The sequence below is a fragment of the Narcine bancroftii genome, chromosome 3, assembly GCF_036971445.1.
Source record: "Narcine bancroftii isolate sNarBan1 chromosome 3, sNarBan1.hap1, whole genome shotgun sequence".
NCBI lineage: Eukaryota > Metazoa > Chordata > Chondrichthyes > Torpediniformes > Narcinidae > Narcine > Narcine bancroftii.
The window spans coordinates 357,557,464-357,581,925 of record NC_091471.1 but is presented as its reverse complement, the minus strand read 5'-3'; the positions used below and the strand labels follow the sequence as shown (position 1 = coordinate 357,581,925).

The following is a 24,462-nucleotide window of genomic DNA, read 5'->3' as shown; positions in this document are numbered from 1 at the left end:
TGTGCAATATTGCACTCTCTCATCTCAAGTTTTTCCAAATGTAATAAATCTATTGGTCCAAACTTATTAAACCAGCTGTCACAAAGTTGTGTGTCATTTTGCTGCCTCATGCATCCAACTGCTTTGCACATGGAGGTCAGGGCCATGGTTGCTCTTAACTTTCTATCCATGGAACAATTTTATGTATATTTTTAATCGAAAGAAATCTCTTGGGGCCTGCCACATTGATCACCGCCAGTGGGCTGATATCGCCTCAAACCGTGCATCTTGGCGCCTCACAGTTCGGCGGGGAGCAACCTCCTTTGAAGAAGACCGCAGAGCCCACCTCACTGACAAAAGACAAAGGAGGAAAAACCCAACACCCAACCCCACCCAACCAATTTTCCCTTGCAACCGTGTCTGCCTGTCCCGCATCGGACTTGTCAGCCACAAACGATTAGTGTTAATTCTGTTGTGCCCACAGGAAAAAGGAGTTGTATGTGATGTCTTGTATGTACTCTGACAATAAATCTGAAATTTTAGGCTGGTCAATGCCAGATCTCTCTAGTGCAGCAGAACAACCTTGTTTTAAAGAGATGTGAATCTCTAGCATCTCCATCTTATACAGTGTGTTTCCTTCCTTGACTGAACTTCCTGCTCAACATGTACGAATTAATTAAATATCTTTGAATTGTTTATTGTCGCAAGTGTAGTTTTCCATTGGAGGAATTGTCAATGGCATGTTTTTAGGAAGTTCACAGCACTGCCTAATTTTGGGAGAACACTGACATCTAGTGTCATCAAATAACATGGAAAATTTCCCAAGCATGACTTTTTCACAAATGAATGATGGATCCAATTTGCCAAAAACAAAACCAATTGAATCACTCTCGTTCATCAGCAAAATGAAGGAATGTGTTATCAGGTAGGACTGGTCATTAAAACCTAATTTGAATTTCAGAGATGAGATAATAACTTCAGATAAACGAAGATGATTGAAATTGCTGGAGACCAGTCATCCCAGCCCCAGGACATCACTGCAGGAATGTACTGTCAGCTGCTTCTTCAATGATCTTTGTTGTAATGCTAGAAGTGAGGATGTTGCTAATCTATTTGCAGCCCCTCCGCAAATGACCCAGTCCATGGTTGGATGTAGCAAGACTTTGATTATCTTCAGGGAGGCTGATGTGATGATTAACACTTGCACAACAAAAAATGACAGGCACATATCATCTTCAACAAAAGAGTCTAACCACTTCCCATCAACACTGCCATTTCTGACTTCGCCACTTAAATAACACTGGGGAAATCACTGATTTCTTAAATCACAGAAGGAGAAGGAAGCCTGACAACAATTACTTAATTTTATGCTTCTTCAGTTACATTTGGAAATTTAGAAATTGTCTGAGTAACTTCATGCTCTTCAATAAAGCATGCTGATGACCTTTCTCCAGTGAATTCTTGAATACTTCAACTATTTATGTCATTTGACTAAAAACTGAAAAACTTTATCAAATGAGATGACTGTATTCTTCAACAATGCAGCTATTTAGGGCTTCTCTGCCCTAAAATTATATTTGTGGAATCTAGTTCACTTCAAAAGATTTAAAATTCAATCTATATTTTTTTTATTTTGAAAAGTTTCTGATAATTCAGTGTTTCCCCCTTTTACTTTGTGTTGAAAACATTTAAAGAGTGTTTAAAAATTTGGAGCATTATTTTCTTCGTTGTTATCAGATGTCAGAAATTCCCTATTGATGATGTAAACAACAAATGACATTGACCAAGAGGAAATGCATGCCCCAAAGATCGCAGTAAGCAGATTTCTGGTTGGTGTCATTGTGTCACCACTAACTGCCACACTTAGGCATCTGTAAAATACTTGTGTCCTTTTTTCCTCCCCCCCAAAAGTAGATTTTATTCACAATAAATTATGTACAAAAATAAAACCATTCAAAGTCTCTTCACCTCTGGTTTCATATCCATGCATGTCCACAACTACATTGTGCAGTGAACTGGAATTCACTGTCTATGTATTATTCAAATGGTTGGCTCTACCCTTTCTTGTCCCAATATGAACACTGGTTTTCCTGCCTTACCTCAGATTCACCTAAGGACTATTGTGTCTACTGGCCTTGGGTTGTAAGCTATTAAAGGCATGTTTGTACTCCTCACCTGCCTCTGAGTGCATTCAGTCATGCTACTGCTACACATGTTACATTCATTTCTATTTACATCATTACTACCACTGTGGCATCTCGTCATCGCTCCCCTCTCTGTTGTTTGAGGACCTGCCCCTTCATCTCAATGGTCGGTAATGGAAGGAGTCTAGATTATGGTCTCTCTCCACAGTACCCTCATGCTAGCTGCATCAAGCCTCAGTTCATTCCTCAGCATATACTCCTGAAGCACAAATCATCTGTAAAATATTGGTACCTTTTCCATTTGGTATATTGTTAAAAATTCTTCAAAATTCATGATTCTCTTCTTTCTAGGTGGTATGTCCACTTTTCACAAACACTGATAACATGAGTAAATGGCCTCAAGTTGTATCAGAAGATGTCGTGAAGCACGCACAACAGCTAAAAAATGATGTATTTGTCGTTGGTGGACAACTGAAGGGGAAAGCACTCCTTGCTCTTCCAAAAAGTGCTGATACTTTGGAAAATTCAGATGAGGAATCGGATGGGTATTATCAGATTTTCCATTTTATTTCCTTCTAATGGTAAAATGTTTTTTTCAACCACATCTGGTCCAATGATAGAATGCAAGCAGTTAACCTAGTTTGAGTGTGGTGGTTTGATGCTGAACGATGCATGACATTCCCAAGGTGACAAGCTTTGATTGTACATTTCTCTGTGAACAATTTCTCCATCAAGATCCTACCTCAAGCTGCATAAGCCATTATATATTATGTATTTTGTAAACATTACATACCTTCAAACACAAGTCAACATTATCTTATTTTTCTGGAGAATTTTTTAGTTGCTGATGGTCTTAGAACATTTTATGTTGATACATTTTGTTGTTAAGTTCTGTGGAAAAGACCAGTAAATCGAAGACACTTGTATGAGATGCTGCGCCAAGAAGGCAGCCAAAATAATAAAAGATGCCCATCACTCTGGCCATACTCTTTTCTCGCTGCTACTTCTATGCAGCAGGTACAGAAACTGGAAGTCCATCACCTGTCGGTTCTTTCTTAACTTCTCAGCAAATAAAGTAGTCCCTACCTGGGTGCAGAAAGACCTAAACGACACTTAGGTTTGAGTTGAAATGGCAATTAACATTCACAGCAAATAGTGCAGCATGAGAAAGTACATCAATATTTGACATTCAATGTATTGCCACCTCTCACCATAAATATGTTGAGGATTGCCACTCATTAGAAATGAATTGGCCAGCCATAAAAAGAACCCTTCCACCTGATATGCACTAGTTAAGAGTGCGATGGAATACTTCCCTTGAAGAGATCAAGAACTTCAAAACAGCCTTTTTAATTGGTACCCTGTCTACCCCCTAAATATAATTTCTCTACATCGCTGTTGCATTGTGTCTATTTTGTATGTACTTGTGTATGATCATCCCAGAGCACCTCCCAGACTGAAAACTCTACTGTTGTGTATGGCACAGACTCTGGCTGCATTGTGAAGAGGTAGGGAGATATACAGACTAGGAGTGGGAATGTGGCACAGCCTCGGCTTTGGTTCTGGATTAATTACATGGTGGCAGTGGAGGTGTCCAGATCAGCAGTGAGAGCATGACTTGACTGGCTCAGTGGCATGGCAGTGGCGGTCCCATCCAAATTGTAGCACTGCCCGGCACTATCCAGGATGGTCACACCAAGAAGTTAGGAGGCAATTGCAGCGACAATAGAATCATATGAGAGGCAGTGGAGAATGTTATGGCAAATACAGAAAACAGAGAGGTTCAAGGACAGTTATGGTGGTTACAGACTCAGCTCTTACTAGATCCATGACTGGAGAATTGGCGGAAAGCTGCTGTAAATATATTTGATATGCCTGTTAAAGATATTAAAATGTCATTATCGTTAATAATCTTTTACCTGTTGTTTGCTTACCAAGTTTATGTGATTTAAAAAAAAATTAAATGGTGCCTGAATGTAATGACTTTTTGCGAACTGGTTGGTTAGCACTTAAAACTAAGTTTTTTGCTACATATTGGTACTCATGACAATAAAGATAATCAAGAAGGGCAGGGGCAGAAGGCTCATGAGCACCTGTAGCTTTCCATCCAAGTCACAGTCACTACGGACTTAGAAATTGATCGTGGGACTTTAATAATCACTAAATCAAATCCCGACTGTAGGATGTATCTTCACGAGAAATTCTTGACACGTTCAAGAAGGCAGCACGCTATTACCTTCTTGGGGATAATTAAGAATGGGCAGTAAGTATTGACCTTTCCAACAATTCCAAGTTGCCAGAAAATGCATAATTGAATATTTTAAAGTGAAATTATTCCCTTTAAGAAGTGAGTCAATAATTTTAGCTGCCAATTTCAAATTATTGGCAAAATATCTTGAGAGAGAATAAGAAAACTTTTCATATACTGATTGATGTAGGGATCCACAACATTCAACCACATTAAAACTGGTGAATGTGATTCAATTGCAATTTTAAAAAAAGAACAATACATGCATTTGAAATTTTAGTGGATTGAAGGTTATGAGTATTGGGACCACAAATTTTTTTTTCAAAGAACCTGTACAAGTGTGATGCATTGAATGGCTTCCAGTTTTGCTGCAAAATTTAGCATTGCTTTATTGATTTGCATGGGAATAGAATATATTTGGTTGAGTGTGATGACATTTAATTTCAGCTTCCAGATAGTAGTGCCAAATTTGTATTTAATATCGTAGTATCTCTGAGCAATTGACATGTGGCATTTTTTTGATTTCCTATTCCAACATTATTTTTCAAAATGTAATCTTAATTTAAAAATCTTAATGCTTGTTATAGTGGCTTGGTTAAAATGGATCACACAACATCTTAAAGTTTGTTACAGTGATTTGATGGAAGTGAATTATTCATCATGCAGTACTCCAATCTATAAGAATGTTAATGCTTATTTTATTTCACAACCGAGTGTTGGTTGTTTCCAGTTCAAAACTCTAGTTTATTTTTTGCTTAAATAGCTGAAAGGCAAAATGTCTACCTTTCCCAAACCTTTAGTAATACGTAACAGCTTTAAAATGATTATTGCTTTTTCTCAGCTATTTTTAATGCTTTTTAAAATCTCAACTATGCATCAGTAATGAGAGAAAATCAAGGTACCATTAAGGTATTCAAAAATAAAGGGAATGAAAGAATTATTTGAACAATCATGATGAATAATAATGTACAAAGCTAAATGTATTTGTGGTAGAGATTTGTTTATGACTGCTTAAAAGCTATGTTTTATATTTCTGAAATTCATTTCCATCAACATAATAAAATTTTAGAAATGGAAAACACAAATTGACAATGTTTAAAAAAACCGGAACAGTGAGCATCTTGTGGCTAAATATTGCAGGATGTACTGTATTGAAAATACATTGGGATTAAGGAAAGAGAAGCCTTTGCACTTTGTATAAAATCACATATTTACATTACAATGTGGTTCAGGTGTTTATTGATAAATGCTGTGTGGCAATATTGAGCTATCTATTACTGGTATTTTTTAAATTCAAGCTCACCTATTCAAGTGGATAGTGCTGTTCTACATGCTATTGAATCTGTAGTCATTGATTGGATGCATCAAGTGAAAGATGTTTTAACCAAGGACTCAGCGCAATCTTTGTTGGATGGCTTAAACCCTCTGCCGAGAGAAGAGATTGATTTTTGGGACCTGCGGCTAAAGGATCTAAAGTGCCTTAATGAACAGGTGCTCAGAAATGTTATGCATTTTAAAATTAGAATTGTAGATTAAACAAAAAACCCAAGTTTCATTGGACACACATTTTGGAGAACCCATTGAACTCTAGGATGTTTTGTTCTTGATTAAAATACTCATATAAACTAATGTTAGGATCACACACAAGTCTGCCTATTAATATAAAGATGCATTCTACCTTGCCCAGAATATGTACTAATTTGACTAAGTAAAGTGTTTAGCATTGATGTTGAACTTCAGATTCAGACTTGCAAGAAATACATATTTACAATGGCCTATATAGTGCATACATAATGGCATTCAACCTAATGAAATATTACGAAATTCTCTGCAAAAACACCACTAAACAAAATTTGATATGCAGCCATGTAAGGAGAGATTAGGGCATGTGATCAAATGTTAGGTCAAAGGTATATTTTAAGAAATATTCCAAAGGAGGAAAAAAGGAAGAATAGAACAAGGAAGGCTTTTCAGAGTTAATAGGCCATGGCAGTTAAAGCCAAGGCTACCAGTGGAGAAATTTGTGATGAAATATATACGTGAGCTATCTCAGAAGATCATAAAGCAAAAATGAATTACAGAGACAAGGAAGGAGCATAGTGGAAAATAGGAGCCATTCAATATGACTATGGCAGAACATATATTTCAATGACATATTGCCCCTTTCTTCCTAACATTAGTGTTTAAAACTGAGATGGACAGGGCAAAAATAATGTACAGGCAGTGACTTTAAATTTTAAAATGTAGGCATACAGAGTGGTAAACAGCCATTTTGGCCCACGCGCCCATGCTGCCCATTTTCACCCAATTGACCTACAACCCCAGTACATTTCAAATGGTAGGAGGAATCTGGAGCCCCGGGGAAAACGAATGCAAACACAGGAGAATGTACACGTTCCTTCCAGACAGCGCAATATTCGAACCCTGGTCCCAATCTTTGGCGCTGTAACAGCGTTGTGCTAACTGCTATGGTAACCGTGCCGAGCTATGAGGTGATGCAGGGAAGTATGGGTAAAATGGAAGTGTCTCTTCATGGAATCATTCCAGAATTTCCAAAGAAATTGTTTACCAGTTGCTTCTTTAAGATTAATATTCTGAATTATTACTGTAATAACTTGTGCATGTTTTGAAACTAGTTCATGAAATATGTGCGCATTGCATTTAGATCCTGAAATATAAATGATATTACAAAACTTCCAGCCTTTATTATTAAAAAAAATTATGGTTGTATTTCAGTTGTGGATGCCAAAGGTACGCAAAATTTCAGAAGTTCTGGAAAAATCAAGGAGCAGTTACTGGCCAGCTCTGAAAAACCTTTATGATAACATCAGAGCAGGTACTCACAATTCTTCTTTGGCTTGGCTTCGCGGACGAAGATTTATGGAGGGGTAAATGTCCACGTCAGCTGCAGGCTCGTTTGTGGCTGACAAGTCCGATGCGGGACAGGCAGACACGGTTGCAACGGCTGCAGGGGAAAATTGGTTGGTTGGGGTTGGGTGTTGGGTTTTTCCTCCTTTGCCTTTTCTCAGTGAGGTGGGCTCTGCGGTCTTCTTCAAAGGAGGTTGCTGCCCGCCAAACTGTGAGGCGCCAAGATGCACGGTTTGAGGCGATATCAGCCCACTGGCAGTGGTCAATGTGGCAGGCACCAAGAGATTTCTTTAGGCAGTCCTTGTACCTTTTCTTTGGTGCACCTCTGTCACGGTGGCCAGTGGAGAGCTCGCCATATAACACGATCTTGGGAAGGCGATGGTCCTCCATTCTGGAGACGTGACCCACCCAGCGCAGCTGGATCTTCAGCAGCATGGACTCGATGCTGTCGACCTCTGCCATCTCGAGTACTTCGACATTAGGGATTATCATTATTCTATATGTCAAGTTAATATCAAAGATACTAAGTTCCTCTCGTAATGCATTAAGGTTTTTATTCTACTTTATTTTTGTCTTGGAAAACTATATTGTGCAGGACGTTTATGCATTTTTGAGCCTTGGTAGCAAAAATTGTGCATTCTGTTTAATTTAGATTCTCAGAAAAATAAAATGTGAAACTATTGGTGAGTTGGAAATTAAGTACATAAATTTTTGATCTAGGCTCCTAAATTCATCAGTGCATTCAATGGATATGTTCACTATTGTCCAATAATGTGAAATGCAGATTTGGATTTTCATTTGCACATGTAAAGCAGCTGCCCACCATAATCTGTGACGACTGTTTCTGTACATCTTAATGGGGAGCTCTCTGAGCAGATCCCGGGTAGGCATTGAGACTACACAAAGCTAAATGTCCTTTCAAGTCACTTAATTTACTTTTGCACATTAGGACCATCACTTACGATTTCACACCCCTCCCCCATTTCTCCTACCCTATGCCTGCAAGTGAATGTGGGACTATGAATGGCCTAGTGAATGAAGAGGTTAATATCTCAAACATACTTTTGGGAAAATAATCTTTCCGTCAGGACCTACTTTCTCCGATTCTTTTCCCCAGTAGTATATCCAACTTAATGATCAACCCATGATCAATAATTAGGACACCTCTGTCAGACTCCTGTTGATTGACTATAGTTTTATCTTCAACACCATAGTCCCAAATAACTGTCTCCAGGCTCCTAGATCTAAATCTCAGCACCCTCAACTGTAACTGGATCCTTGACTACTTGACCTGCAGATTGCAATCAGTGAGGATTGGCAACAGCACCACTTCTAATCCTTAAATGGGTGGCTCAGTTTGCACAAAGCTGTTAAAGCACCAGCGATCAGGACATGGATTTGAATCTCACGCTCTCTGTAAGGGGTTTATACATTCTCCCCATGTCTGTGTGAGTTTTCCCCAGGAGCACTAGTTTCCTCCCATCGTTCAAAACATACCTGGAGTTGTAGATTAATTACGTGTAATTTGTTTGCACAGTCTTTTGGGCCAAAATGGCCAATTACTGTGTGTCGCGTAGATAAAAGCTCACACTCGACTGGAGAGAGAACTAACGCTTTTATTAGCTTCCAACACAGGTAGGGTTCACGAACAGGCTTCAGAGGGGTTCTGGGTTTAGGTGGGAAACCAGGGTTATATATGGGTCCCTGGGGGAGGAGCCAGGAGGCGGGACCAGTTGTCAGTACAGCACAATTCTAGTGAATCCCAGTTCACTACACTGCTGTATGTCTAAATTTTTTTAATGTTTTAAAGTAAGGGGCTGAGTTCCCTGCAAGGCTGTGGACTCAGCCCCTTATTGTGCTTCTTATACATTCATGATTATGTAGCCAATTACTGATCTGACTCCATCTGCAAGTTTGCACGTGACATCATTTTTGTTGTCTTTATCTCTAACAATGGCACGAAGGAAAGAGTTTAGTGGTATGGTGTCAGGACAGCAACCTCTCCCTCAATGTCGGTAAAATGAAGGAGCTTGTCATTGACTTCAGGAAGTGGAGTAGAGCACACGCCCCTGCCCATCAATGGTGCTCAGATGAAGATATTAGAGGGCTTTATGTTTATAGCTATAAATGTCACCAAAAATCTTTCCTAGTTCAACCACATTAACATTACTGCCAAGACAGTGCCCCAGTGCCTGTACTTCTTCAGAAACTTAAGAAAATTTGGCATGCCCTCAACATCTCTTACCATTTTTTATAGATCCCTTATAGAAAATATCCTGTCCAGATACTTCACCGCTTGGTGGAAAACTCCTCTGCCCAAGACCACAAGAAATTGGGGAGCTGTGAACGCCACTCAGAATATCATGCAAAGTAACCTCCCTTTCATCGACTCCGTCTACTCTTCCTGACTCCTGGAGAAAGCAGACAACATATTAAAACACCCATTCCACCCCAGTCACACTTTACTGTCAAGCAATAAACATTTCAATTCATTGCAAAAAAATTAAATTCCTTTGAGGCCTTTTTTTTTAGTGATGTGGCTCCAGATTCAAACTTGCTCATTTTTCTTCATAAGCTCTTCACTGGTCTTCAAATCTATTGAATTACCTCTCTTGAATTAAGCATTTGTATATCTGTTGTGTGACCATCTGATGAAATTCTGGGTCACAGTTAATAAATGTTTTCCTTTCAGTTCTGCTATTGATATGTATTCTCTTTGTTAAATGTAGGGCTGGAAGAGGCTAGTGATATTGTTTTGCACCTGATACCTCTGAAGTTTTTAATAGATGATGCAATGCAAACAGATTATGAAGAGGTAAGAAGAAAACTGGGAACTAGCAGTGTTTGCTTCGGAAATGTATGGTGAGGTCTCTTAAATATAGGAGATGGAAAAGGGACTTGCACATATGGAGACATTGGACAGATCCAGATGAGTTAATTTGCAAGTGTGATTAATGTGGATGCTACCTTCAGCAGAAGGTAGGGCTGGGCACTAGTCTTGAGAGAACATAGATGAGATGAAATTAACTTTGCTATCTGTACTGTAAATTCTATTCTCCTTTAGTTGCTCAACCCATATTCATGAATAGCACTTGAATTTTGCCATTTTTCATTGCCTTCCTATCCTCATTGTCAGTCACAAAACACGGTATCCTTGGCGACTTATTTGTATTCCTCTCTCTTACATCCTCTCTCCCATTCATATTTTCTTTGGTATCTGTCCAAAAAGTCACTCTCTAAATTTATTTACATATGCTCTTCAAAATTCTCAGCTTTTAACCTTTAGTCCTTTGTTTCTCACAGCAACCCAGTAGCTACTAATTTCCTTCCAAGCCTTTGACTATTTTTGATGCTCAGAACCCCATGATAATTGCTACCCTTTCTCAGGCTGGCTGCTTCCACAGCTCAACTCATACACTCCCATAAGTTGGCCAACTTGAACAGATATAGAACTGGAATAAATAGTAGGACAGGTATTTATTAGGTTGCCATAACCTCTTTTAAAGAAACTCAGCTTTTGGTGGTGAAAAATGTGAACCATCTTGGATCATCTACGTGATGTTGAACTTGAATTTAGTCTACAAACTCCAATTTCATCCATAGATGTTGGTGGTTCATACAAGTATGCAATTTTTAAGAGTTCACATCAGAATATATAGTAAACAGTGTAGTTTGCACAACTCAGAGATAATATTTATTGCTTTTAAGCTTCTATTGTGAATATATTATTGACACTTTTTAACTCCTTGTATTTGGTTACAGGTGTCTCCCTACGTTGGCGTTATAATACATACTGTTTGTTTAGTGTGGGCCAATTCTAAATATTATAACACCCCTGCCAGGATCATTGTTATATTACAAGAGATTTTCAACCTCTTCATTGAGATGGTATGAATATTTTATAAACAATGTGGTACTTATCCATCAGAATATTAGAGAATATTATTTTATAATATACACTCATAGTTAGATGTTCAAGTAACAGTTCCTTATATTTTTCTGATTTACTTCATTATTTTTGTTTTATCACCCATGTTAATGATGCCAAGGTTTTAACATACAGTTGTTCCTTGAGTTACCTTCCTAGGTGAACTGTCCTAAGTTTTTTAGACAAACTCTTCATTAGGAGAGATAAATCTTTACCTATTCAGGGAATGGAGGATTATCGGATTGAAGCAGGATCATGATGAATGATGGAGCAGCATATGGGACCTTGTGTTCTTCTGATATTCTAAATGCATGTGGTTCTCAATAGATATTGAAGCACTCATTCGACAAACAATTACAACTGTGAGAGTGTTTTCCTTTTTATCAGCATTTCCAAAAATTTTACTTTGCAGACCTGTACCTTTTTGAACCCAGATGAATTGATGAAAGGATTGCAGGGGGAAATAGAGGAGGTGTTGGCAACAATCAACATGGCAATATCTGTCTTAAGGAAACTTTATGAGACCTATGATTATAACCGTTTAGGAATGAACAAGTTCTTTAAGGTACTATATACAGCAGTTTTATATTGAAAATGTTAAAATATTGAATACTTTCACAGAACTGTACTTTCTGTGGATCTTGGACTCCCAAGTATTTGCAGCAAAAACTGGAAATCTAAAATAAAAAGGAAAAATGCCAAGAATATTCTGCAGGTCAGGCAACATCGATGAAAAGAGAAGCAGAGTTAATGTTTCAAATTACCTACTTTTCATAAGAAAGGTAAAGAAAAGGAAGGAAATGTCTGTGTTAAAATGGAGACGAAGGTTGTTCAGGAAGCAACTGTTTTCATTGCTGACTGAGAGAAAACAAAAGATGCAAAAACTTGCTGGCGGTGTCATATTCAGAACACAGTAATTCCTGGAAATCTGAATCAAATTAGAAGGCTGGAGTATATAGGCAGAATCAATGGGGGAAAAAATAAACTGTTAATGGTTGATGACTGCATCAGAGCTGTTCTGTTTGATACCCAGAGCTAAATCATGAAACTCTGCAGGCATTGTGGTTGAAGTAAAATCACAATACTGGAGAAAATCAGCAGGTTTTTACTTTTTTTAGTTCATCAGAGCTACCCAGTTTTGACGTTAATTTATGGCTGCTGATTTATAATAATCTTTGCATCTCGCCTTCTCTCTTTATTTTAGAACAGGTCAATTGTGATGTTAGGTAATTAATTCAGTGCTCAAGTCATGGAGTTAGAGAGAGATTACCAAGCAAACAGGCTCTTCAGATGGTCAAGTTGCTATTGACCTCCAGTCATTCACTTTACATTAATCCTATCCTAACCCATGATAATCTCCTCATGTTCCCATCAACACTACCGGGTTTTACCACCCATATATACAATGGGGGTAATTTGCAAAGGCGAATTATCCTTCCAACCTGCAGATTTATGAGATGTGGCAGGAAACCAAGAGCATCCAGTGACAGGGAGAAAGTGCAAACTCCACATTAACAGTTTCTGAAGTTAAGATTGAATATGGATTTCTGGCATTGTGATGCAACAACTCCATGATCTATATCATTTCTTTCTCTCTACAGATTCTGCCTAATTTGCAGGCTATTTTTTTGTTTCAAATTTTTAAGTTGTGAATCTGACAGTTATTTTCACACTATGTTCTTTGTGACCTTTCCCTCTCAACCAAAAGGTGGTTGTTACTTGGATAATCTTGGCTTCCTTCTTATTTTAACATTTTTAATTTAGCCATTCAGCACAGTAAAACAGGCCCTTCCAGCCCACAAGCCTGTGCTGCCCCAAATGCACCAATTAACCTACAACCCCCATACATTTTGGAGGGCGGGAAGATTCCTGGGTGTTAAATTCCTGGGTGTCAATATCTCCAAGGATCTGTCGTGGAACCTCCATGTTTGATGCAATCACAAAGAAGACTCACCAGCAGCTGTACTTTGTGAGGTGTCTGAGGAGATTTTGTATGTCACCGAAGACTCTCGTAAACTTCTACAGGTGTACTGTGGAGAGCATTCTGGCTGGTTGCATCACTGCCTGGTATGGAAGCGCCAACTCTCAAGATGAGAATAAACTCCAGAGGGTTGTTAACTCAGCTTGCAACATCACAGGCACCAGATGTCACTCCATTGAGGACATGAGGTAGTGTCTTAAAAAAGCAGCCTCTATCCTCAAAGACCCCCATCACCACAGCCATGGCCTCTTCACTCAGGTACCATCGGGGAAAAGTACAGAGGCCTAAAGACGAGCACTCAGTGGCACAAGGACAGCTTCTTCCCTCCTCCCCTCCCCCCGGCAGATTCCTGAATAATAAATGAACCAGACACTGCCTTACTATTTGTGCACTATTTTTTTATATATAGTAATGTGAGATAGTTATAAATGTTTGCACTAATGATGCTCCGCAAAACACTGAATTTCATGACTTGTTCATGACAATAAATTCTGATTCTGAAACCGGAGGATGGAAACCCAAGCAGATGTGGGGAGAATGTTGTAATCTCTAAAAGACTGCACCGGATTCCAACCCAGGTGTCCGGCACTCTAATAGTGTTGTGTTCACCGTTGCGCTAACCGTGCTTTTCCTCCGTTCTCTCCCATCCTCCTCTCCCTAGCTTACAGCACCCATTCTCAACAGGGGCCACAACATATTAAGGAGGGCACAGACTGAATTCAAAAATATTTAAAATGTTTTTTTTTTATATAATCAGTAAGAGAGAAGTATGGTAAAAACCAAGTATACTTGACTGCTTCACAGGGAAGGGGGCCCATAAACTTTGAGCAGAGTTCTCAAGGGGGCCATAGCCAAAAAGGGCTTACAGGCATGTTTATTTTTCCCCTTTCTCTGTTCTGATATTAAGTTATTGACTGCAGAAGTTGATTCTGCTCCTTGCTTCACTGATGTTTTCTAACCTGCTGTGCATTTCTGGGCATGTACTGCTTTTGTAGAAGTTTGTTGACTGTTATTTTATCAGTTGTGATCTTCTAAGAAATGTTTCAAGTCTGATACCTTGGGTCTCATATAGGGAAAAAATTGTAAAGAAAGTATATTTGTGTAAGATTTTTGAGAAAATGATATTAACTGGTATTCTGGAAATTGCTGCAGAAAAATGCATGCCTTTCTATTTTAGGATAGAGAACCAAAATACTGGGAGTTTCCTTCACATCTTGTTTTTGGAAGGTTGGACAAATTTATGCATCGATTGCAGACTCTTGAGGTACAGTGCTTTTAAAAAAAAAAGTCTGGTTTTCCTGGGCACTAGTGGTGATCATGAGTGAGTGATTTTTTTTTCCCCTTTGGCATGTTAATTGAATCACTCTTCCAGAACAAGACAAATATTAAATGTACACAATTCCTATCTTTTAAATGATAAATCAAGAATTGTTATAAAAATGAATAAAATCCAAAGAAATAAAAATGAAAGGAGAGAAGCACCAAAGTCTGCAGATTAAAGTAAAAACACAATGTTGGAATGATTCATCAGGTCAGACAGCATGCTTTCTACAGAGATTTTCTACAACTTTTCCAACTACACTTCTTCACACACCCTGTAAGGATTCTATTCCTTTCTCCCAAGATGAGGTCTTCTATTCCAAATCATCCAAGATCTTCTCCTTCTTCAAAAAAAAATGCAGCTTCCACTCTACCACCATCAACTTAGCCCTTACCCACATCCCCTTCATTTCCCACAGATCAGACCTGGTCCCCTCTGCCCCAAGATGTAACAAGAACAGGATTCCACTTGTCCTCACCTACCACCCTACCAGCCTCCACATCCAACATGTGCAATTTCTGTCACTTACAACATGATCCCACCACCAGATGCATCTTCCCCTCTTCACCTTCTGCAGGGACCCCTTCCTCTATGATTCCCTCATCCACTCATCCCTTTCCTCTAATTGCCCCCTACTTTAACTGCAGGACTCTCATATGGGTTAGAATCATTCAAACTCCTCTACAGAAACTTGAGATGAAAAATTTATGTAAAGAATTCAAAGTTAGAGAGTTCTCTTGGTCAACCTGTATCCCTTCACAAACAGAACAGAAGAGGATTTACTTATCAATAATCCATAATTTTGTGGGAATTTTTGTATGGTACAGTAGTATAAAAGATGGGGATAAGTCAGCATACATGATGGAGGTTGAAAACTTGGCTGAAGGGTACACAAAGAACAACCTTGCACTCAACATCACCAAAACTAAGGAGCTGATTGTTGATGTCAGGAAAGGAAAGCCTGAGGTGTACACTCCAGTGAACATTGGGGGATCAGAGGTGGAGAGGGTGAGCAAATTTAGGCTTTTGAGAGTCACTACCTCAGAAGATCTTTCCTGGACCTAACACACCAATGGTATCAAGAAGAAAGCATGTTAGCGCTTCAACTTCCTCAGGAGTTTGCGAAGATTTGGTATGACACCAGAAACCCTGGCAAGTTTCAACAGATGTGTGGTGGAAAATATGCTGACTGGCTGCATCACGGTCTGGTATGAGATCATCAATACCCCTGAGGGTAAATCCCTCCAAAAGGTAGTGATCACAGCACAGGACATTGCAGGCAAAACTCTCCCCACTATTGAGAATATCTACAGGGAACGCTGGTGTTGGAGGGCAGCACCAATCATCAAAGACCCACACCACCCAGCACATACTTTGATCTCACTGCTGCCATCAGGAAAGAGGTCTAGGTGTCACAAGACTCGCACCACCAGGTTCAGGAACAGCTGCTACCCTGTCGCTATCAGACTTCTCAACGACAAACTCGGAGACTCATTTAAGGACTCTTACTTGTGTACTTTATTGATTTTTTTTGTTTTCTCTGTATTGCACAGTCAATCTGTTTACATTTATTATCTGTTTCTATTTCTTTTATTTGTTTACGTGTTTATCCTGTGTACAGTTTATTTTTTGCACTACCAATAAGTGGTCATTCTGCTGCACCGCAGGAAAAAGGAATCTCAGGGTTGTTTGTGATGCCAAGTATCACGGTCTGGTATGAGATCATCAATACCCCTGAGGGTAAAGCCCTCCAAAAGGTAGTGGACACAGCACAGGACATTGCAGGCAAAACTCTCCCCACTATTGAGAATATCTACAGGGAACGCTGGTGTTGGAGAGCAGCAGCAGTCATCAAAGACCCACACCACTCTGACAATAAATCTGAAATATGATAATATATGGGTACTGTCACTTTTTATCTGGCTCTTCAATTTTATATTTGTCAATTCTGTCCAAATATTGAATGCTCAACTTAAATGGGAAATTAAATATAACATTGAGTGGAGGTGACAATATTTTCTTCTCTTAATCAAGAATGGTCAAAGCTGACTTAATTGATTCTGAATTAGCTGAAGAGCCCTTTGTAGGATCCGCCTACTTTAATGATAAGGGGGGGGGGGGGTCTTTGTAAATGTGATGTTCCACTTTCATTGCTCATGGCCAAAGATCATCATATTAATTATGTGCTTCACAATTACTATCATAAACTGAATCAAGTTTGGTGTCTATATGCAGGAAATGTTTTCTACAACTGCTGAATTCTTAAAGCTTGAAAAAAGTGAAGTAGGGGGAATTGGAGGAAATATTCTAGGCCAAATGGTGCAACAAATCTATGCAGAATTTCTAGAAGTCATTAAAATTCTTGCTAACAGCAAGTACAATCCTTTGGATCCTCAAGAGCATGTAAGAAAAATACTTCAATAATTTAATGAAATAGTTAAAACAACTCAATGTATTAAAAGTTTATTGATATTCATTGTTTTATTTGTAAAAATTGAAAGGAGTTCTGTACTAATATTAATAGTAAAGAGAATTTGCTCATGCATATGAAATTAATTGGGCTTTAATTTGAAAGAACTAATTGAACTTCCCATTTCGGAAGGAATTAGAGATGTACTTCAGCAAATATTTGCTTGTTTATTAATGATCAAATTAAGAGAAAATTTGACATGCTTGAAGCAAAAATAAGAAAAAGTTAAATATACTGTATATTCAGTTAATTTGTACACTGGCATTGGTTAACCAAATAAGATGACCCCCGCCGCTATGGATATTTATCAAAAAAAAAGTGACCCCGGTGAAATTGATACTTTTACTGTTCAGTATTAAGAAAACTTGAAGAAGATATATTCAGTGTTTCCAAATGAATTATTGTAAGTAATACTTCTCTTTGTTCTAGTGGCTCTTGCAAATGTAGATTTCTTCATGCTTTGAAACACTTGTGCCTAGAAATTGGACCTCGACACAAAAGGAAAGCTAAACTTGTTTTACATTAATAGACCATGCCAGTGTAGGTTTGACCTGATATTTAGTCACAGAGCTGGTATATCTATTATGGTTTGAGTAGCACAACTGTTTTTAATGTGTGGGCCATGATTATGTGGCTAAATATTTGCTCTTGATTTCTATCCAAATGGTGCTTAAAGTGTGCATTTCAGTCAGCCACAACTTTGCTGAAATATATCCTTGGTAATGAAATGGCTGCAGCGGAGGCTTAATGGATTTGGATCTTTATATCTCAGTGAATGAGATGAAGCTTTCTAGAATTGTACTCATTTTAGTGAGTAAGATGGAGTGCAATACCAGCCAGAGATTGTAAGAGAACTCACCAAGCAGGAGGAGGTTGCAATCACAACCTTCGATGTCATGTGAGACTAATGTTTACTCTATTTCTTTGTGTAAATCTTTCTGGGTAACTACTATGAAGAATTGTATAGATGGGAAGCTTTGAAAAGATGAAATACAACCCTGCAATTGTCTTTATCTGTGGAACCTATATTGTTCATATTTGAAAATCATTACCCTTTCCTTTCGCGCTCTATCTAATTTTGTTTGATTACTGTGTAAATAGTTTCTTTTAACATTTTTCTTTAAACTAAACATAGGTCTGCAATTATTTGCTTATTCAGCATTAATTTTCATCCGTACAGCTATTTAATAAACTATTGAAGATTGTGCTGTAATTTACATTGGTATTTTATTGTTGCAAACTAATGGCTACCAATCAAAAATATAATTCTTTAGAAGTTAAGGATTCCTTACAAAGAAATGGCTTTCATTTGATCATCTCTACTCTAATGCGTATTTTATCCTCTTTGCCACATTAATGTTAATCCCGTTAATAAATCTTAATTTAACTCCCAAATCTCCCTTTGTACTGCCCATTACAAACCATCTGCACTACCTGTGGTTCTGCTCAGAATAATTCCTGTAGACTATTCCTTGTCAGCGGTGGCTTATGCTGTTGCAATTTGGAAAGAAGGTACGGTCCAACGTGGTCCAACCCACGCTTTCAGAAATTAGGATGGCATGGATAGTATAGCAGTTAGTGCAATTCAATTACATCACCAGTGACATGGGTTTGAATCAGGCACACTCTGTACGGATTTTGTATGTTCTCCCCCCCCAGACAACGTGAATTTCCTCTGGGTGCTATGGTTTCCTTCCACCTTCCATGAACATAGGTTAATTGGTATATTTGGGCAGAATGGACTTGTGGGCTGGCAGGGCCTGTCATCGTGCTGTATCTCTTTAAAAAAAATCCCTGTCTTATGCCTTATTAGTATTTAAACATATTTGTTCTTGTACATTTATTCAAAGATAAGATCTTATTGTTTTGTATCAATGCAAACAGAATTTTGAAGAAGACTGTAAAATGTTTCAAAGGACCATTGAAGATTTTGACAGAAGGCTGGCTATGATAATATCCCAGGGATTTAGTGACTGCTCAAACATTACCTCAGCAATAAAGGTAAACATAATTATGAAATCTGTTTTCTTGTGTGTATAAACTAAAACTGCTTTTCTGCGATAGAATCTCAAAATGGTTTTGGTACAAAACAAAGTTATATGGCTCGTCAAGTATACCAATTTCTTAAAGTATGCCCACCACTTCTCTTCATCACCACCACTAATGGGAATTGTTTCTTTGAAGGTACTTTAATACCTCTAGCAGATCAATTTGCAACCTCTCCTCTATTTCAGGGGGATCAACTCCACCTGCAGCTTATCCACATAACTAAAGTTCAGACATCCTGGAATTGTTTTGGTAAAACTTTTTGTTTTATCTGTAGCTTTTATATCTTTCTTAAAATATGACTCATTCTCAGGATAAAATGGTAAATGGAGGGTGACAAATTCCAACATTATCAGCCAGGCAATGGGGAGAGTAGGGCAGCAATTACTGAGCAAGTGCATGCCTGACATGAGGGAGTAATTTGAAGACCAGCTGATCCCTGAATTCAGGAATGGGGTGTTCTAGAGAGAAATAAATACAAAGTTCAGTATCCCTGGGGCAATGAGATTTTTTTAAGTTTTTTTAATAAAAAGAAGTGGAAGTTGAATTCACACAGAATCCTTGAGCAATACAAAGAAAGCAGGAAATAAAAAACTGAGAATCATGAGTGCCAAAAGGAGGCATGAAATGACCAGAATGAATCAGATTAAGGAAACTCCTGAGGCATTTTACACATGAGGGTGCATCACTCAAGACAAAGGAGGGAAATGATAGGTGGGTGAAGTATTAAATTAGTACTTTGCATTGGAATTCATCAAGGAGAAGCACATAGAAGAGAGTGAAATCAGTGTGGTCTTTGCCAACATTTTTGGGCATGTAGATATCAAGAAGGCGGTGAAGCTGGGTTTATGTCAGAATATTAAGGTGGCTAAGTCCCCATGAATCGATCCTAGGTTATTGGGGGAGGCAAAAGTGGAGATTGTGTGGGTCGTGAAAGAGCTGTTTGGATTCTTGATAGCTACAGGCAAGGTCCCAGAGGACTGGAGAATAGCCAATTGTTCGGATGACCAATGGGGATAATTCAGAGAAGTATAGGCTGGTGAGCCTTGCATATTTGGTCGGGAAGCTATTGGTAAGAATTCAAGGGTATAAACTTTATTAACATTTGGAAAAACATGAGCTTATTAGGGATTATCATCAGTATGGCTTTGTAAGGGGAAGGTCATGTCTTATGAACTTAATGAATTTCTTGGGCAGGTAATGATTGAGCAATGGATGTCGTCTATGTGACTTTTAATAAATCATTTGACATTGTCCCTCACGGTAGCTGAACCAGAAGATTGAAGCATATAGGATCACTGTTGACATAATAGATGGGATTCAAAATTGGCTTGGATGGTGATGGAGGCTGTTTCTGTCATTCAAGTTCAGTGTTCTCCAGAGATCATTGCTGGGACCTCTGCGATGCATGTAAATTATTTGGATGAAAATGTATTTGGTCTGATTAGTAAGTTTACAAAATTTGTGGCGTAATGGTGAGTGAAGAAGGTTATCAAAGGATACAGCAAAATTCAAATCATGTTGAGATGTGGGCAGAGAAGTTGGAGACAGAGTTTAATCCAGACAAATGTGAGGTCTTACACTTTTGGAGGTAAAACGCTCCCTTAGGAGCATTAATGTATACGTCCATGGCTTCTGAATCAGCGACATGGCTTCAAATTCTGCACTGTCTGTACATTCTCCCTGTATCTGCTCTGGTTTCCTCCCACCCTTAAAAATGTATGGGGGTTGTAGATTAATTGCTGTTTTTGATGGCATGGGCTCGTGGGCCTAAGGGCCTGTTACCATGCTGTATGTCTAAATTTAAATGTAATATAACTAATTGAAAGTGCCAGTACAAATAAATGGGTTATAAAGAAGACATATGGTGTTCTTGCCTTTATTAGTCTGGGTATTAAGTCAAGAAGACATGTTACAGTTGTATAAAATTTTAATTAGGCCACATTTGGAGTATTGTATGTCGCTCTGGTCTCTGCATTACAGGAAAGATGTTGAGACTCGGAGGAGGTGCATAAGAGACTATAATGAGTGGGTGGAAACATTGGATTATTTTCTCTGGAACTTCAGATGCTAAAGAAGTTTATCAAATAATGAAAAGTACAGATATGGTAGAGAGTCTGGGGCTTTTTCCCTATACCAGAGGGTATGGCTTTAAGATGAGAGGCCTAAAATTTAAAGGAATGTGCAAGTCAACTCTTTGCACAGAGTGGGAGGTGCCTAGACTATGCCCGAGGGTTGGGGATGTTAAAGCAGATGGAATCATAATGTGTAAGAGGCATTTACACCAACATATGAATGTGCAGGTATTGGAGGGATATGGATCATGTGCAGGCAGAAGACATTAATTTTATTTGTCTTCATGGCTGGCACAGACATGGTGGGCAGAAGAGTTGCAGCCAAACTGTGTTTGTTGAAAGTTCATCACGATTTTCTTACTTTTGTTGCTGATCTATGAATGAACTCTGACAGTTACGGAAGATACACAACTGGAGCTCTTTGTGATTTGAAGCTTTGACCCTAAGTTAGGAACAAACCAAGAAGAAAAAAGGTGGAAAGGATTATGCAATAAATAACAATTTATCATGATTTAAATAGGTATTTTCTTGTCCTGTGAGCTGCTTCAGATTAAACAAAGGACTTTGAAAGAAATTGGAGGTTGTTTTCATGGCTTTATTTCAGAGACTTGTAGACGATGGCTTGTCTACAGAAAGTTAAAAGTATATACAGCTGACTCAACAATAGCTGGAAAAAGAGGACTGTACTATATGGTGCATCAAAGGCATGCCCTTTTGCAATTTTTGATTTAAAAGAATAGCAGTTTTATGGACTTCCAATTCACAGTCAGCTGAGTTCAGGGAAAGATGCCTGATAAGATATTGCAGTGAAACAATTTAACAGGTAAGGTGAGAACTCAAGCAAATTGGAAGCCTTGTAAAACAAAGAGGTGTCTCTGGGCTTCAACTTCAGCCATTGCCTAAAGTCTGTTTCAAGACATCATCTCCAGCTTCAGGGAGCCACAATTCAGCTTCTCTCTAAAGCACAGAAGCATGTACTTTTTTGGAATTACACAGCAGCTGTCATAGTTCAATGCATCATCCAGAAATAATGCCTATTGTGTTGGGCACCTGACAACATTTAATTGGTTTGTTAAATTTGATACCTCACACAGAGGTGAAGTGGAAAACAATGATCTTAATTTAAAAAAATTTTTTAGACCCACAATGTGCAATTAACTTTTTTAAATGTGAACCATGCTTGATGAACACTTATTACCCTGATGTAAACTTATTTTTCTCATTTCAGTTGTTGAACATGTTTGGATTTTTCATTAAGCGGCCACTGATAAAGAAAGAAATGTCTGAAAAATACTCAATCATGGTTGATATGGCTAACAGTGATTTAGATGATATCAAGTTAGTGTTTGATGCACACTTGAATGAATCTGCAGCAGGGGACGGTTTTCCTTCTATAAACAGAAATATGCCACGTGTAGCTGGCGAGCTTAAATGGGCACTGGAAATGAATGAGAGAATGGAAGAGACAATGAAGAATTTCAAATCCTTTGACCATTTGTAAGTCTTTAAATAATGGATGAAAATCACAGTGAATATTGAACTTGAATTGTATTAAAAAATAAGGAAACGAGCTGCAGGGATTGAATGTAACTATCTTACTTCAAGAATTTCCTAACAAAATTGTATGAGGCTGACTGAATTAACATTTGCAATGTTAACTTAATTATACAGGGAGTACAAATCCTTACTACCTTTGGTGTAATATCAGCATATTAAAAAATGCATCGTATTTATCTAGCTGAACGATTTATATATTTTCACCTTGAGATTACTTGGCTCCTTGTGTCCTGGCTGGGATTGACAACACGTATTCTAAATAATATGGGACAGATGTACTTGTGACTTGTGGGGTTTATGAAAGTCTTGACAAGCCCAGTGTATAATAGAAGATCCCATATGTAGCCCATGTTTAGAATACTGGACATTTTATGGAATCATATTAAAAGTGACAAGAAAATATAGCACAAAATCTGTTGGTTACTCATTCCTACTCATGAAATCTGTCCATATTTTTGAGAGTACAACCGTCCTCAAGATGCAGATAGCTCCTGCATTACAAGGGGGTGTTGTTCTGAGATTGGGAATCTTGCAAGGGCCATTTTCTGTAATGCAGAGATCTCCTGTCTATGCTTTTACACTTAAATGGAAACTCTAAACTATAAGGCATTCTGAAAATATACACTAAGACTTTTTGAGAAAAATGCTTGTTCACATCTTCTTCTTAGGCCAAACATTTCCTCTCCCCCCAAGTCAGGAAGCTGTGCAGGTTTCCTCTTTTCATCCTCAATAGTAACAGAACTTTCCTACAACGAGGGGAGTAGATTTAAGACAGATAAGGAGGCACTGCTTCTCCCAGAGTGTTGAGCGAATCTGTGGACTTTTCTCCCCAAGGCTGTGTCATTGAATGCATTTAAGATACAGGTAGATTTTTGAAGAACAGGGGAATTGAAGGTTATGAGTAGCAGGCAGGTAAGTGTGACTTAGTCCATGGCCAGATCAGCCACGACCTTATTGATTGATGAGGCAAGCTCCATGAGCCAGGTGACCTACTCCTGGTCCTATTTTTTAGATTTTTATAAACAATCAGTTCTTTTTTTTTGCTGGGAATCCCACAGTTTATATCCATACACTTGTATGGAAACTGGGAGGAACATTGTAATAAAGATTATAATTTGAGGAATCAGGCAGCTAATTGTATGTATTGATAGTTCTTCAATGAGCTATTTGAAACTGCAATTAAAGCCAGTGAGAAACTTTTACTTTGCAATTCCAGTGCTATACAGGAGTACTATCAGTCCTGGCTAACTGTATTTTCCGTGACCTCCCAAGAGATTTGACAGGCATATTAAGAGTAAGAGGGGGGCTAGGGAGAGAATTGATCCTCTTGAAGATCAGCAGAATCACTTTTGTGTGGAGCCACAGGAAATGTGTGAGATTTTAAAGGAATATTTGTCATGAGTCTTTACTCTGGAGAGCAGGGAAGCAAAGAACTGAAGGAAATGAACTGTGATGTCTTAGACCATATTACAAGGCAGGAGGAGTTGAGCACGTTTATACATAAAGATGGATAATCTGCCCAGAGTCAGGCATAAGTGCATCCTCAGACATTATGGGAAGAAAATGCAGAAACACTTTTAGAGATATTTGGATCGCGTTTGGCCACAGGTGAAATTCTGGAACACTTGGTTAATGTTGTATTGTTATTTAGAAACTGCAGTCAGGATAAGCCAGAAAAATGCAGACTTGTGAGCCTGACGTCAGTGGTAGGAAAGTTGCAGGAAGGGATTCTGAGAGCATTTGGATAGGTGGTGACTGATTTAAGATAGCCACCATAGCTTTGTGTGTGGCAAATTATATCTTACAAATCTTATGGCAGTATTTTGAAGAGGTAACCAAAAAGAT

The 24,462-nt window shown here is 38.4% G+C and overlaps 1 protein-coding gene across 10 annotated transcripts in view; it reads left to right on the top strand.

Annotated features, from left to right (window-relative positions):
- The window catches only part of LOC138759488 (dynein axonemal heavy chain 17-like), a 192,057-nt gene that overhangs the window by 9,584 nt on the left and 158,011 nt on the right, over nt 1-24,462 (top strand). For 9 of the 10 annotated variants that reach the window (XM_069929995.1, XM_069929994.1, XM_069929996.1 and 6 more), the window contains 10 exons: nt 2,475-2,668; nt 5,670-5,862; nt 7,108-7,207; nt 9,969-10,054; nt 11,002-11,127; nt 11,580-11,732; nt 14,326-14,412; nt 16,705-16,872; nt 18,824-18,940; nt 22,289-22,557. In XM_069929995.1, coding sequence (XP_069786096.1) covers nt 2,475-2,668; nt 5,670-5,862; nt 7,108-7,207; nt 9,969-10,054; nt 11,002-11,127; nt 11,580-11,732; nt 14,326-14,412; nt 16,705-16,872; nt 18,824-18,940; nt 22,289-22,557 — 1,493 coding nt within the window. Of the gene's footprint in view, nt 1-2,474; nt 2,669-5,669; nt 5,863-7,107; nt 7,208-9,968; nt 10,055-11,001; nt 11,128-11,579; nt 11,733-14,325; nt 14,413-16,704; nt 16,873-17,731; nt 17,838-18,823; nt 18,941-22,288; nt 22,558-24,462 lie in introns of those variants that run through there. The other variant, XM_069930002.1, reaches the window with a different exon arrangement.